The sequence below is a fragment of the Larus michahellis genome, chromosome 2, assembly GCF_964199755.1.
Source record: "Larus michahellis chromosome 2, bLarMic1.1, whole genome shotgun sequence".
NCBI classification, from domain to species: Eukaryota; Metazoa; Chordata; class Aves; order Charadriiformes; family Laridae; genus Larus; species Larus michahellis.
Window position 1 is genome coordinate 137225453 of NC_133897.1, and position 16828 is coordinate 137242280.

General features: G+C 36.0%; 1 protein-coding gene across 6 annotated transcripts in view; it reads left to right on the forward strand.

The window, feature by feature from the left end:
- ZC2HC1A (zinc finger C2HC-type containing 1A) overlaps positions 1-14109 on the forward strand; it is a 37128-nt gene extending 23019 nt beyond the window's left edge. The window contains exons 8-11 of one of the 6 annotated variants that reach the window (XM_074577313.1): positions 2611-2733; positions 7427-7534; positions 8237-8362; positions 11398-14109. In XM_074577313.1, coding sequence (XP_074433414.1) covers positions 2611-2733; positions 7427-7534; positions 8237-8362; positions 11398-11554 — 514 coding nt within the window. In that variant the 3' untranslated portion in view covers positions 11555-14109. Of the gene's footprint in view, positions 1-2610; positions 2734-7426; positions 7535-8236; positions 9875-11397 lie in introns of those variants that run through there. The other 5 variants (XM_074577314.1, XM_074577316.1, XM_074577317.1 and 2 more) reach the window with 5 other exon arrangements.
- Positions 14110-16828: the final 2719 nt, after the last annotated feature.

Here is a 16828-nt window from a genome sequence, read left to right on the forward strand (position 1 = left end):
ATCTTCAGGAGAAAAAAATGGGCAGGTGATTCTTTTTATCCTAAGGCTAAGCAAACAGATTAACTCCACCCTCACATGCAAACTGTTTTGCCTGGCAGAACTTGACACCAATGCTTGTGGCCAGCCAGAGATCTTTTGCATGTACAGATTGTCTACGCATGTTTCATTTATGAACAATAGTTATTTATTTTTCTTACTGGGACTTGGAAAATAATGTGATGTTTTTCAGTATGGCAAATGAACCCTTAGAGATTACTCTGTCACTTTTATTTTATTTTGGGGTTAAAACATACTATTTAATGTTAAGCTGATCAAAGTTAGGCCTCCTGGGAACCATGCCTGTTAGTGACATATCCGGTGCTGTCTTACAGCCAAAATACGATATGAATGGCAAACTAACCAGTATCAGTAAACTTTAAATTCCACTTATATATTTGCCATAGAGCATGTTTATGTAGCCTTTAAAAGCATTATATTTTTTAAATAGCTCGTTCATTAAGACTAACTTATACAGCTTTGTTCAACGAAATCAAGGTCTTGGTGGTCTTTGCATTTCAGAACATTCTTATGATTGTGGTTGTTTGTTTTTTTTTTCATTAGTACAGGAAAAGTCTCTCAGCTTTGGGTTTTTTAGTTTTATTTAGAGTGGAAGAATACTGTAGATCTTTATTTGGGCAGTATTGTGTCTGCTTCTAAGTTATTGTCTTCAGTATTCTACAGAGTTCTGGAGTTCACAGATAATGTTCATAAATTGTTAAAGGTTCAGTCAGAAGAGAGCTAAGAAAATCATGATAGGTTGGAATATGTGTCTTGCAGTGTCAAAGACCTCAGTCTTGCTTCTCAGTCCTTGGGAAATATATAAAGAGTATGTATGTGGTCAAACAGGAATTGATTAAGCATTTCCCGAGTTAATTAGTTTGAACTAGAACATCTGTTTGGGAGGAGGAGTGGGAAGAGGAACTCTAGGGGAACTTTTATTACAGCCTGCATTCTTTGGGGATAAATTGTCAAGACTAAAATCTCAGTGTTCCCTCCTGACTTAATAATGAATGAATATCATTTAGCATTGTTGAATTTTTGTTCCTTATGGGGAGATTTCCCTTGATGCTTTATGGATGTAATGTGGATTTCGAGGTTCACACCAGAAGCTTCCCAAAAAACAAGTTATGTTGCAAACTTCATAGGTTCTGTGCCTTTTAATACGATGTTGTTGTAAAAAGAGTATGAAAAGTAGTATATGGGTGTTGGAGATACATCCAAAAAAAAAAAAAAAGACTGGTGTATCAAAAGCTATATTGAAAATAATATGCTTCCTTGACAGCAATCAGCTGTTTAGTAATTTTCCAGGCATTGAAGTTTATTAAGGGTGTATGATAAGAATCAGAAAACTGCACAGGAATTTTAAGAAATTATTTCTCTCTGTGTGAGGGTGTGTTTTGTTGGTTTTGCTTGTTTGTTTTTTCCTTATGACATCCTTTTAGGGGTGGGAAACTTAGGGAGCTAAGCGTCAGCTACCCAGACATTTCCATCAGTCTTGCTTGGTTTGTTTCTTTATAGTTCTTTAATTTCAGAAAGATCAATAAAAGTACTCTTAAGTGTCATAATTTTCCAGTTAAGGCTTAAGTTACTAGGCTTTTTTTGAGAATAAGAAGAAACTTCTGTTACATTATTGAGGTATGGGTGGTGATGTAATGGGCTTTTTTGCAGGTTTTACTGTATGGATTAAGATGATAAAAATGCAGAACTTTACTTGAAGACCTAATTTTTCTAATATAAGTTGTGACTTCTCAAAAGCTACAATTCTGCTTATGATGATTTGTGGGAGGGAGGGATGGTGGTGTGTTTTATTTTGTTGGTTTTTTATTTAATTAATGTTTTTAAAATTTGATTTTTGGCTTATTCTTTTTGGTCTGGAAATGTTATCCGTAATAGTAAAAAAAGTATTAAAGTATTGCCTGTGTGTATAGTACTGTCTGTCGTGAATGGGGTTTTGATATTAAAACAAAATTGTTTTTCTTTCAGGCTTTTCTCTGTTCTTTTCTCATCCCCATAAAAGAAAAGAGAATGGAAAGCATGTTATTCTCTCTGGGCACAATGTTAAGCATATACCAAAAAAAAAAAAGTGAAAAAGGAAGACTTTTTTCCTTCTTGCTAATTCTGAAGTTAAGGAGGCTTGTATTTACATCTCTGTTAATTTCTAACATCTTAATAAAGTTACTATGACTTGTAATTATGAGCCTCCTTTTCTAGATGGGATAAGTTTGACATTATGAAAGCTGCTCTTAAAAGAAAAAAGGCCAAATGCCTTTGCATTGTGCCGCCTGTGAGGATAACTGGCATTAGGCTTTTTGTTTTGTTTAAAAAAAAGAATATTAAAAAAAGCACTGTAAACCTAATCCAAATATAAGTCAATGAAATCCTTTCCTCTTAAAGTAAGAAGAAGCTTTTTGTTTGCGGGATTATTAAAGTGTGATTTGTACATTTTTTTAGTCAATGGGAATTCTTTGGGAATATAAGTATTTAATTTGAGTACTTTATATTTTTTTTTTTTTGTGATAACTTAATAGCAATCTAGCAATCTCCTTATGAGTACCCCTTTATATATTTTAGTAGTAAGATGGACAAGTTAGGCCCACCACTGCGAACTGGAAGAGATGTGCAAAGGTTTTATGACACTGATACAAAAACAGACAGTACCATCAAAAGACCAAATGAGTTGTTGCCTATAAAGAAGTAAGTATTACAAAGCAGCGTCGTTTACCTGTTTTGCACAAATGTTCCTCCAAAGCATTGGAATAGTAAAAGTGTGACCTTGACAGATGTCTGCTGCCCAGTATGTCTTCAATATAAATGCTATGAGAGAAGAGTATATAATATAATTAGCGTAAGTAGCTGGCATGAAACAGATAAACAGCTTCATACTAGGACAGGAAGGATGAAGACTTTTCTTGGATTTGCTTTCTTCTGTCAGTGACTGATTATAGGCTAAGAGTAATTTAACTTTTATCTTTGTAAAACTGAGATAAAACTGAATTTGCATGATATAAAGCTGAAGTAAGCATTTAAGCCTGATAACTGTAGGAATATCTGCCTCATAGGCAGGTGTTCTATGACAACGTAATTTTATTCCCTTAAAGTCAAATATTTATCTATCTCCTACTTCTGTAAGATAGCTGTGGTGGTCCAGGAATGTAAGTCAGGTTTTGTAAAGTCTTTTATTAAGTCCAACTTGCCTCATATAAAGACTTCTGGATATTGAGCAAATTTCAGATCGAAGTTTGGAAGATAGGGTATTCCAATCTTTTAAAAACAGAACATATGCTATATTGCTTTGATGTCATTTGGAAGATGCCAAATTCAAATGGGCTGATTCTTCTGGTAAACAATACCTTAAAGCATATTGCAAAAGAGAAAATAGTAGTGAATTATGTCACATACATGGAATGTAATGCTTTAAATAGTAGAAATGCGTCTAAATCTCTTAATGCTGTTTCAGTGTTGTAACCAAAGCTGAAGTATCTTTGAGACAGGGACAGAATATTTGAACTTGTGTTTCTATTTGAAGAAGCGGAAGGAATCAAGAGGAGTGAAACTCTTTTTAGACAAACAGAAATTTTTTTGTTTTTCCTCTGCATGTTCAGTTACATCTATAAATCCTGTGAACCATCAAAATTAAGTCAGTTTTTCATTTTATAATACACTAATAAAATGTTGAAAGTTTGTCTTAGTGAGTTACTAAGTGAGCTTACGATAGTCCCTATCCATAGAGCAGTGATTTGATTTTTCTCCTTGAGAGCTTCTTTAGGAGTATAGGCACTCTGCTCTTCATAACTTCACTGTTATTCAGATGTCCACTGGGTGTTTGAATTAAGTCTGCCTCCCTTGCAGGAGGTTATTCAATGTGTTATGTGTCAGCAGCACTGGACGAATGTGAATAACCACTAGACATTGTTAAATTCAGCACAGCAATGTGGATGGTTACAGTTTATGGCAAAGGTTTCTGGACTTTGGCATGCATGCCATTAGTCATAAGGTACTTATTTATGATTTTGCACTGAACTATGAGCTGTTGTGGGTGACAGCGATAGCTGTCAAGAATATCTGAGAACGCCCTGTCTAGGAAGCAAGCTTGGTATTTCAGTATTTTATGGTGAAATCCAACCAAATTGCGAATGTGTAAATAGAAAAAGGCAAGTTTCTTTTACAAATTTCTTCCAGTTTTTTATTTTGCAGGCAGTGGTAATTCATCTAGATGTACAACATGGAGCTGCTTTAGGAAGGGACGTCCCCTTCAATCTTATTTCTTTTGAAACTGAGAATGGATTTAAAGGCATGTGCAGATTTCAAGAGTTCAAGGTGGCATTGGTACACCACCTCATCAGCCTCCATTCATGATACATCCTTCACATGATACAACTTAGAACAGGGATTTATATGGCTTTGCAAGAACAAAACAAACAAACAAATCCAACCAAACAGGAAAAACAACAGAAGTGGACAAATAGATAAAAGTGGCAGAGAATGGACAGAGACCAAGAAGAGACCAAGATGTGGTGACAGAAGCTGAGATAATCACGAATGTCTGACTTTTTGGAAGACATATGTCTCTAAAGATCATATTGCAACTTAAGGATGCAGTTTCAAGATTTGTCATCAAATGTACATGAAAGCTGATGCTAATTATGTGCCTAGATCTGGGATGAATGGAGTTATAGATAGTGACAGCCTGCTACTTCTGTTGATTTACTCATCAAAATAGCAGAAATCATTGCAGTTAATTATAAGACTCTAAGACTTTAATATAAGTTTCTAGACTGAAAACATATTTTTTTTTCTGTATTTTTAGAAAACTAATTGGGGAAAAAAATCTACAGACATAATGCAGAAAGTTATGTTTAAATATTTCAGAATTAAGATGTCCTGTTAAACCTTTAATGAATTATGTTTTATTTGTTCATGGGAATCTGCCTCCGTTCATAGACAGAGTGGACAGTGCACTTCCAATGTGGCTTTTCAGTGTTTTGGTTTTTTTAAATTTTTTTTTTTTATTGCTGGTTCAGTCAGTGGCCTGTATGTCTACTAGGCACCATGCAAATCATGTTTTTAAGACTCTGATTTCTGTAAAATTTCTCTAGTATACACCTAGTATTATAACATCAGTTGAATTTTCAAATTACCTAGTGGAATGAGGGTATATTATAGGAATTTTAGAGAACTGAACAGTTGAAATACAGGAAAGAATAGTGGACAGTTTTTCATGTTAATTGCTTTCAAATTCAAATTTCCTAGCATTGTGATCAAAAATGATTGCTTCAAAGTACAACCTGAAGAGAAATCAATGCTGTTAGTTTTGAGAAAGTAATATGTTGGTCCCAACTTGAAAATCCAGAGAAAACCAAATCAGTAATGCTTTTGAAAGCTTTGTTTTAAATTGGAGTTATCTAAACAGGATTGAGACACGATTCAGTTCTTTGCATCATTGCCTGATCATCCGTGATGATCCATACCACTTCTGTGTCTTTATGTGCTTTTCTAGCTTCCATAACAAATAACGTAACAGTCCAGTATATTTTTTCCACTATTGAGCTCTAATGAATTTTACTCAATGGTAAGGAAAGGTCTCTCTTCAGTGTGAAATGACATGGGGGAAATAACACAAGATGGAGTATTTAGCATCTGTACTGTTGTGCATACTTGTAACAGTGTAATTTAGATTACACTTAAAACTTTTATCCTAGAATTCTGTAACTTTTGAAAGACTGACATAACTTTTAATAGGTTTTAATTTTGATGTGACTTATGTAGTGCTTTTCATTCTGGACAGTAGATTTTTTTTTAAATAAAACTGACTTTAGAATCTCCTTGCTAAAAAAGAGGACAGACAGGGAAACTAATAGAGGAGGTTGATGTTCAGCCCAGTGAGCCAGAATCTTTGGTGGTTCCACTCTAAACTTGAATACTTTAGTTAGATATAACTTCGCTCAATTTTAGTCTTAAATTTAGTTCCTCATTTCCACTTTAGTGCTTAGTCATTTGATCACTCTTCCACTGAAACGTTTTAGGTGATGGAGAGAGCTGAAAAGCCATCTTTAGCTGCACTCATAACATGAAGGAAGAAGTCCTTTAGACATGCAACATGTCTAAAATTCAGGAGTTACTACATTGTTCCTCAGTTGTGTCAGTGTTGCATTTGAAGTTAACTGAAGTTGAATGCATTTCCTTGTATATACTTTGAAAACAAAACCAAGACTAAGTTGTTTATAGTTCTGAAAGGAACAGTTAAGTTCATCTGAAGGGAAGAAAAAAAATCACTTTTGGGTTTTTGTTGCTGCTTGGCCTCTTAGTGACTAATTTTTTAATGGAGTCCTGTTTTAATTTTTTTTTTTACTGTCCATGAGCCAGTCTCATCTTAAATTTAATTTGTGCATCAGTGTTCAAGAATGAGAACAGAAAAACTTGGTGGATTATGTGTAAGATGTCATAGTCACTGAACTCTTGCCAAAGAAGAAGAAATCCCAGTGAATATTAATGCTTTTGAGCAACGATGGAAAATTCTGTCTTTGGTCACTGATGATAAAAGGATGCCCCTTCCTATCTCTTTTTCTTAGTGCTACTCAGATTTTTTTAGGGGATTCTGATGTTTCTCCTCTCATCAAAGCAAGAAGGGAGATGTTCTATATGTTTAGGATGTGCTATTTATTGCATACTGTCTTCTTGTAAAACCCATGAGTCTTGAGGAAAGCAGCTTTCACAGCTATGTCGTCAAACTATCAATACCAACTTTAACAACACTGTGGCAGGCTAGAAAAAAACTAGGCCCTAATGCCCGGCTGTATTTCCTCTCCTTCTATTTATAATTATAAATATAATATTTATGCTTTGAAGAAAGAGTATCTATAGCATTATCTTAGAAGTATGCATCCTAAGTAAAGTCTGTGGCTATGAAGAAAAGAGTCTTGTGACTCACTTCATATTGGTTATGAAGTATTGAGAATATGTTACCCTTTCTGCGTTTTTTTTGAACTGTTAAGACCTGTGGTCAGCTGCTCTCTATTTCTCTGAAATCCCTGCCAGTCCTAAAAAGTAACTCGTAGTCTGTCAAGGTAGACATCAGAACATACTAAACAACCAGTAGTGCAGGATCTACCTGTATTTTGGTGTGGTAGCGAGTGAAACACGTGAACAGGAGGGGACTTGCTGTTCTGTTCAGCTTGTCGCTGTAAGATTCAAGTCACATTCAGTCCAAAGCAGGCAAGTTCATGCCAAAGCTCTTCTGCCTGCTCTTGGTAGGAAATGATTTATATTTTTTCATACAATTAACTGACGTGTAGGTTGTTGAACTCATATTTTTGTATCACTTGTAAATGCGTATTCTTGTATATATTTCTGTGTGTATGTAATTCATCAGATATTTATTCTGTTTTAGAGGCGCAACAAAAACACGGACATCAACCCCTCCTAGTGTGTCAAGAACCATGAGCACGGGTGCTCTAACAAACAAAAGAAAAACTAGCAATTCAGACAGTTACTCAAGGTAGCTTTTAACTTTGTGGATTTTGTCAGCAATAGAACCTTCATTAAAGGGGAGTATTTATTGCAGAAGAAGTTGGGGAAAATACTGTTCTCTGCTGTTAATGGTCAATGTTATGTGGCATGTTTAAGATACTCAATATGTTTTGCATATTTGTCACCTAACAGAACACCTTTGTTATCAGCTGTCTCAGATGTGCACAGAAGACTGTTAGAAATGTGAAAAACCTTAGAAGCTGTTGAAAAAAAATAATGAATGGCCTTTCAAATGGGAAGTGAGGGGTTCAGTTGAAATTGAAGGAAATTTGCACGATAAGCACACAAAGAAATGGCCTTTTTGAGGGGTAGGAGATAAAAAAAAAAGTATTGCTGTTTTAGCCTTTCTTGTTTTGACAAGCTAAGTTTTAAATTTTCAAACACTCTAGTTAATCTAAATGGTGAATCAAATATTTGATCCTGCTCATAAAATTTTGGCTTTTTTTGCTTTCTTGCGGGGAAGGGAAGGTGGGTGTCTGGAGATAAACAGGGGAGTCTAGGTAGAGTTGTAAGGTATACCATTGTAAATAAATGGGAATTGTAAGCATTAAAATGTCAGTAACAATAGCAGTAATCCACTGCTGTCCTGGATTAAATACATTAAAATAACTTTGCATCAAGTTATACTGAACTGAGTTACAGAGAATGTTCTTTATCTGGGGATTTTCAGATCTGACGGTAAAATTGGTTATGACAGTGGAGACTACCCATCCTCAGTCAATGGAGGAAATTCAAAAAGCAGCGAAGGAAATTCAACTGTACAGTTATCAAAGTTCTGCCATGAATGTGGAACAAGGTATCCAGTGGAATGGGCAAAGTTTTGCTGCGAGTGTGGAATTCGAAGAATGGTTGTGTGAACACATTCTTAAAAGCAAAAAGAAAATGAGAAATCAGAAGCATCTGCTATGTATTGCTGCATGGAAAGCTAGAGCACTCCTTCCAGTTAGACTTCATGCTGCAAACATGTCGAAACATCATATTGTAATTTTGAGTGCAATCTTCTGGTTACACAGTTATTTATAAACAAATATATATACTGTATATAAAAATGGCAGGTATCTAAAACCGTGCCATTCAATGAAATACTCTTTAATCTCTGCTGGAAATATTTAAAATTAAGGTAAAAATGTGTTAAGTAACTTAGATAGTAGAAGTGGTTCAATGTTATTTTTCTTGTAAATCCTACTAGATAATCGATTATTTAAATCACTTAGCAGGATAATACTTGCCCATAAGGAAATAGCCATGGAGAACTCGGGCTTCAAAAGTTTCTCTGTGGAGGCGTTTCCTTCGTATGTGACAGTAACTTAGATGCTGTGTTCTAAGTGAAAACAACATGAGCAACTCCTTATAAATTCCTAGTTAAAAGTGCAAAAAGTCTGGATCCCTTAAACTCTTCAACAGTAGTATCCTAGTTGGACTTTCCAGTTACTTCCTAGGAGTTTTTTAAAGAATTGGTTTGAAAAACTATCTGAGAACTCTGTTCACGTGTAAGAAGAAAAGCAAGATTTTTGTTTGTGGCTTTCCATGTTCTGTTTTCCAATAAGAATCTGTTAATCTTTTTATGTATTTATAAGGACAAATATGGTATCATCATTTTATTAAGTTCCGTTTGTTCAGACGTACTTGTCATCTTCCACCTGTGCTCCACCGTGACTTACATATTTAAAAGTTTTGTGCTTTTTGTCTTTAAAGGTTTCCAAAGGTTTCCCACTTCTTTTTACTCTTCCCTCACTTCCTGAAGGAGAGACAAAGTCTATGCTTATCCTACCTAAATATTGAACTCTTATTTTGAAAACAGCCTTCTTGATGTATCCAATACAAAAAAAAAAAAAAGAGTTCCGTAAAAATGTATGTTATTAGAGCAGTTGAACTTGATGTAAGTAGTGACTGGTTTTTATTCTTATTCCTGTGCAAATAGCACAGCTTACATAAGAGGGCTTACTGGAGTAATGTGCTCCACAGCTTTATATGTTAAAACCTTACACGTTTTTTTTTTTTTTGCAATTTTTTGTAGTATTGGGCTCTGAAGAGCAGCCTCTTGAAACTAGTAACAGACTTCATGTTAATTCGTTGTGAAGAAGGGTCAGGCCCTGGAAGCTGTTGTTGTTTTTGGTTTGTTTTTTTTATAAATTGCACAGTATATTGAAACCATTCACAAGCCGAATCACTTAACTTGTATCTGAATGTAGTAATTTGTTTTGTGAAGTTTTGCTTTGAAATTCTGGCACCATCTTAGTTATGCGTGAAAGAACAATCTGAAAGAACTTAATTGTGCCTTTCCCACAATAAATAGACTCTTTTTGTCAGAAAAGGTTACTTTCTGCTCACAAACACCATTTAGTATCAATTCATATAATTTCGTTGTAGCTTATGCAAAATATAATGTAGTGTTCCATTATAGGATTATGATCATTGTTTGCATTCTCAAAACTTGTGATTACTGTCAATGGGGCCAATTTTGAAGAAAGCATGATTGAAGAAAAGCATCTCCAAAGCAGATACCAGTCTTGGAGGATAAGAGATTTAAGAGACTTGATGTAGTCATGTTGTGGGCCACAAACTATTGATGTTTTTAGAATTAGTTCAATGGTGTGGAATTGTCTTACACTTTTTATACAAAATTGTTTTTAGAAATTAGCCTTCATTCAGTGTAGTCTTATTATAATTTGCCTAAGCTGGCTACTGAGCTTGGTAGGATGGATGACTGGTAATGATAGAACTGACAAATCTTAGCCAAATTATGTTCTAGGTAGGTTAGGTTCTGGGATCCATATTTTAGCACATTCATATCTCTAGTTGAAAAGTCAGAGCTCTACATCCTTTGCACAGATAAGCCTGCTTTAGAAAATTTGCTCTGGATTTGGCCGTGGAGGTCTACAGGCTGAATTATTGCAAGCTGAGTGCCTGTCAGCAAAGGTACAAGTCCAGAATAGGTTTGATCAATTAGTGAATCTACAGAGGAGTCAGTTCCTTTGTCTGACTTGATGAATTTCCTGTACTTGTTTCAACTGGAAAAATGTGTTTTACCGTTTATTGAAAATGCTTTTTACAATGGGAAAGTTTAGTAAGGAAATAAATATGGTCCAGGATTGCTGTAATTGTAGAAAAAACATATTGTCTGTTTCTCCTTTGAATTGTAGGTGGCAGGTTTCCTAGTTTCAAATCATCCACATACAGTTACCATAATATCTGCTTTTTGAGCTGTTTGTGTAACTCCTTGCTTCCAATGCAGCATTTAGTAAATTACTTGTGACGCATCATTTACCTTATTTACACTTCTGTGATTTATAGTGAGGACTAGACAAGAGATTAACCTGAACTGAAAGAAAAATTTTAAAAAGATTTTCTGAACTTTTAATTTGGCCTTACAAGAAGTTCTGTTGTAACATAAGTGACTGTTGATAGTAACATTGGATAATGTGTGTTTGAATCTACAATAAATGTAAGCAGACAATGAAAATATAATTGACTATGCAGTTTACTACTGTATAGTGAGACTATCAGAGAGGCCTGGTATGGTTCTACTTTATCAACTGGTTTTGTTACTGAATGACATAGGTTTCTAAAGTCTCTGATGTTACAGACCATAGGCTATATTACACAGGTTATCAGCACAGATTGCTGTAATTACATTTCAGTGGAATGTTTGTTAGGAAATAGCAGTTTGTTTTCATAGTGCCCCAGTAGAACTGAATATGGGAGACAAATCTGTTACGTTTAAAGAAAAAATAAACTGTTAAAGGAGATGTTTGGGTTTTTTTAATCTTTAGCTATATTACACATAGTTTTAATTTATTAATGACCTAGGTCCAAACCCTCTTGCCCTAGCACTCCCTCCTGCCTTTATGCCTTGGATTTCAGGGGAGGAAAAACCATGGATGCATATCCTGAAAGGGGAGTGTTCCAGAATGTCTCAAGAGTCAAAATGGTAATTGTGAAGATAAAATCCCTAAATGAACTACGTACCGCTGATGCACTTCACTGATGAGTCTAAATTTGGCTAGTGTCATCCTCTGGATGCCTTGTTGACAGGTATTTAACTTAAAAGCCTAAATTCCTAAGAGTTCATGTGTAAAATTAGGATGATATGATCACTCTGTTTTGCATCTGTCTTTCCAGTTCTCTGTGTGTGTATATGTAGGGTGTGCACGTGAGCACACACATGTATTTTGTGAGAACTCGTAAGTTATACAAATGTAAAAAGCTGTTTTGCTAAAGCAGAGTTGATATAAAACAGGACTAAATGGTACTGGAGGATTTTGAAGCCCCACACAGTAGACTAATGTAGTTACTGTCTATTTAAAGTGAAGTTTATTGATATGATTGTTTTAATGATTTCTATACCAATGTGTGACCCTGTGACAGACTTTCTTTTGCCATGTGGCACTGTATATTCCTACTGTGCTTACTAAGGTTCTTCCATTAAATTAAAAAAAAAAAAAAAAGAAAAAAGTTATAGGTAAAATTCCATCTAAAGAAACAAGGCAAAGGCTGGTTTTGAGGTCTGGCCTGAGGGTATTTTGCATTCCCATTCTGCTTTTGTGAGTATCTGTTGCACAAGGGACATCTCTGTGCCAGAAAGGAGTGCAGGGTCATTGGAACTATTCTGATAAAAAGTGCAATGGTGTTATGAAAAATACCAGCTTCAATAGTAAAACCAACACAGCATAAGGCTTAATCTTTATATGATGTATTTTACACGGGTTTATATTTATGTCTGATACTCGTTCCCTAAGGAGTTCCAGAACTGGAATCTCTAAACATACAGCAACTTAAGTGTGTGGTTATATGGATAATTATGCCCTCGGTCTTACACACCACTCCCGGGAAGCAGGCATGGGGAGGTGCTTTACCACCCTTTCAGCTCGTCTGGGAGAGCCGTTAAACTCCGCCGGGGGGGTTCGGACCGGGCTCCCCTCGAAGGGCGCCGGGGCCGGGGCTCGGGGGCCGGGCAGGAGGCGGTGGCCGCTGGGGAGCTCTCCATGGTGCTCCATGGTCTCCCTGCTGCTCCGGGCGCGGAACCCGCTCCGCCGGCGCCGCGGGCAGCGGCTGCTCAGGCTCTTGCAGGCGTGCGGCAGGTAGCGAGGTTCACAGGCTGGTAACTCCAAAACGTATCTGAAAACCTTACCCAAGCGTCGTGGAAGTTCTCTGTCATCCGAGAGAGGGACAAGCTCCTAATGCACCATTGCAACTGAGAGTTGGTGTCTGAAATGCGGCATGCAAAGAGAACAGTTTCATGATGCACGCTTATCAAATCAGTGGAAGGAGGTACAACTGCAGTAGTTTAAATGCTAATAAACAAGGCATGTAGCAGCGCACACTGAAGTAGGCTATGTAATTAGTCTGAGTATAAAATGAAATGGTATTGTCTATGTATTGCAAAGTTCTCAAGAAGTGTTAGTTTCCATCACATAGACTTTGTATATGTGCAAAGAACAAACTTGTTATGTGTTTTTTTTAACTTTGGCTGACAAATTTGTGTTTTGTAAGAGCACTTTGCGCAACTTTAATTCTTTTCAGTTTGACTAAACTGTCAGTAATTATTGGGTTGTATGACACGGTAGAATTTTCATCTTTGGTGAAATTGGTTTTGGCAATTCTGGTGAAAAGAGTTTCGTTGCCTTTCAAGTAGAGCTTATTCCAACTTGTGATGGTTTTGTTGCTGGGTTGTTTTTTTTTTTTTTCAGCTCGCTGAGTAAGGTTTGAGTTACCTAATTGGTTGGAAGAAATGTTAGGTAAAAGATTCTCTAGCTGTGTTCAGCGGTTACTTGGTTGGTATTTTCTTTACAATATTCACACTATAAGAGATTACTCTTGCGTACTGTTTTGGTGGTTTGGGTTTTCTTTTTTTGTTATGTCATTCCAGAATACACATTTCTGGATGATCCTACTTAGCCTCATTCCATTTCGTTTTGCCAGAAAACAGCTTATTCAGATTTTCTCTTAATTAGTGTTTCTTCTTTACAAAAATAATCAATAGGGAAATTGTGTTTCTCCAATGTGAACATTAGCTGTTGAGTCAGCAAATCAAATATTCAGTTTAATATAGCTGAATATCAAATTTAAGTTCTAAATAATAGTGCATGGTTTACCAGAGCCCTATATTTGTATTTGGATTTCTGGCAGAAGCGTGAATGGATTTCGGTCTGGTCTGTAAAGTGCTGAGTATTCTACGACTGTTACCACACCTACCTTGTATGATTGCTTAAACTCTTGTTGTTCATCCTTCATATGATACTTAGTATTTGTATCTTCATAAGTTTTTATTTATTGATGTTCCATGTTTTCAAATGAAGTGTTCATTCATGTCTTTGAGGTTATTAATTTTGTCAGCATTGCATTTATGATGTTTGCCTTGCTTCTCAGTACATTGAATATTTGTGTTTGTGATCATCCAGTGGGGTTTTTTTGCAGAATTCCTGGGTTTGTTTGCATCTTATTTGGTATATTATGTTTATTTTAAAGTGTCAGTTCTGTTTTAATAAATAAATGTAAATCACCACCTAATGGTAATTTGCCACTTGTTAACAATAAAGCGAATATGCCAATAAAACTTTGTGATGCGCATATTTTTGTAGCCAAATATGAAATTGTCTTAAATAAAATAGTATAGGGATCGGTAGCATCATTTCAACCTTATGAATATTGTGATGTCTTTGGTCTCAAGTACAGCAGACCTGATGTGAGGACCATCCACTGCCTTGTCCTTGAGGATGGGAGAGAACTGCTTAGTTATTCTTTTCAAAGGACAGGGGGTTTTAATTGACTTGCAAGATGAGATTTGGATTCCTCAATCACCTTGAAAAATACTGTATACCAGATATTTAAATCAACGTGATCCATTTATATAAATTTAACTCTGTATCTCTTCTTTTTCACAACTACATGGAGAGTTTAGTTTATATAGAGCCTATCACTGTGATACCTGTAGTAAATAATTCTTTTTTTCTCTTTTTAATAAGGCTGTAAGGCATAATATATAACCTAAGCTTGATCTGGGTTTGTTCTCCCTCGTGAGGTTAGAACACTGTTTTCTTGATGAAATGATTAAGCAGGAAAAAAAAGCAGAAGTTATGTGTTTCCTGTGAAGTTCACTTACGTGAGCAGAAATCGTAATAAGGGTTTGGGTTCCTGATTATTTTTTTTTGTTTTTTTGCTAAATATGGATGAATAGAGAACAATTCCTCCTTTCTTTCCTCTTTTTAGGGGAGAGTTCCTTCTACTGGACTCTCTTGTTCACCACACCCTCTTCAGAGGAAGGCAGATACGTTTTCCCTTTTGTTCTAGATGAAACTCATTTATGTGCCAAGAGTCTGCAAAATCTCTTGTCACCGCTGAGATTCTATGATATTCATCGTGATCCTTTCCTTTTTATTCTAGTTCACCAGGAGCCATTCCAATCAGATAGCAAGAGGGAAAAAAAAACAACAAAAAAAAACCCCAACAAAACCCTAAGTAGCTGCTGAATGCAACCTATCATAAAGCCGAATTATCTTTTGCTTAGCACAAAGCTGAAGAGATGAACTGGTAGGAAACATAATCAGCCATGAGAGGTTTACTCCTGCATCTTTAACTAAAGAACTACAGCTGTAAATTTGGTGGTATAAAGCGAGATTTGAACATTCTCTTCCAGTTGCCTTCCTTGATCTGGCTTCCTAAACACCAGAAATTCTTCCTCCATTTATAAACCACAGAGCACCTAACTCATTCTTGCTGTTAGAAATGTGACACATTATCTTGCTGACAGGCGTTAGTCACCCATTTCTGCTTTCTCATAATCCCTTGCAACAACAGTGCTAAAATCCTTTTTAGTAATTTAAACACCCACGTTATTTTCCCTTGCTACCTTCCCCTAAATTCCGTGTATTTCTAAGTCATGGTTTTGACCTACTCATATTCCTTCTTTGCTGTGGCCAAATAAATGAATATGTAAATAAAAGTGGCAGGGAGGTAGGCGTGGTGGTGACACCTTGCAAGGTTTTCATCCCTTCGCCCGTTCCTGCAGAGCAGTTTATCATCGTCACATTTGTAATTTCAGGAGAAACCAGAGAAGGTTCTCAAATGGAAGGAAAAAAATCAAAGGGCACAAGTCATTGCGTTTAGCGGTTAGTCTTTGCATATAAGTGTTGACTCAGGAAATTTGGCAATAAGAATCAGGCGGGCAGGATATTTATTAAGAGAAGCCATCATAAAAAACCCCACAATTTCATAATCACTCAGTTTAAAATACTGCTCTGGATCTAACCTTGGTCTTTTCCCCAGGACAGGCCTGAAACTGCTTGATTTGCCTCAAGATTTAAGTTGTGGACTGCTGTTTTAGTCTTTTAAGCTGACGGAACTTACAGTTTTGTAGTAGCTAATATTGCAGCTGTGTGTTTTTCTTTTACTTCCCACTGACTTTTCCTTGCCAAGTGGTTATTAGGAAATAAATCCTGGCATTAAAACTGTTCCTGAATTTCCAAAAAAAAAAAGCAACTGTTCTTCATTTTCAGACAAATTTAATTCTCAGTCTCCTGGGATTTCTTTCAGCAGAAGGAATTTCCAGAGAAGTCCTTACAATAGTGGTTATGTTCTCTGATTTGCAGTATGATATTAGGAAATCTGTTTCCCTTTCCTATTACATAAAAGAGTTATAGGCTGGGTTGGTTGGTGGGGTTTTTTTCCACCATTTTCAGTTAAAGTTGCAATCTCTTACATCAAGAGCTAAAGAGAATATGTGAAAGTCTCAATCACAGTTTTACATAGATACTACTCCTACCTCTTCACCATATATGATGCGGGGGCTGGCGGGGAGCGTATTTCAGGAAAGCATAACAATGTGTTTGCTTTGCACTTACCCTCTTCCTTCACCATTAGCAGCAGGGCACACTGGGTTTCAGATCTTGTTATAGTCAAAGGAGTTCTATACAGTTCTTTGAAGCATGTCCCACCAATTTTTCAGGTCTTTGTTCTGAGTATCAAAAATTTTTCAGAGTAGTTCCACAGAAAATTTATTTTAGCACAGCTAAAACAATATTTGTTACTTCACTCTGAAACAGGAAATGACAGGCTGACTTAACTAAAGATTTCCCAAAATATTTAATCCAAGGGAGATACCTGGGATGGAAGTGTCTACCTAAACTGGCCAGGTTATAAGCAACCAAGAAGTAAGTATTTTATAATGGGAAGTCCCAAGCAGCTGGAGGTTAGCTTTTAATAACTAGCTGTGAAACAACGCTAAAAAAGGAGTAATAACACCCAAAAAGTCAACAACCCAATT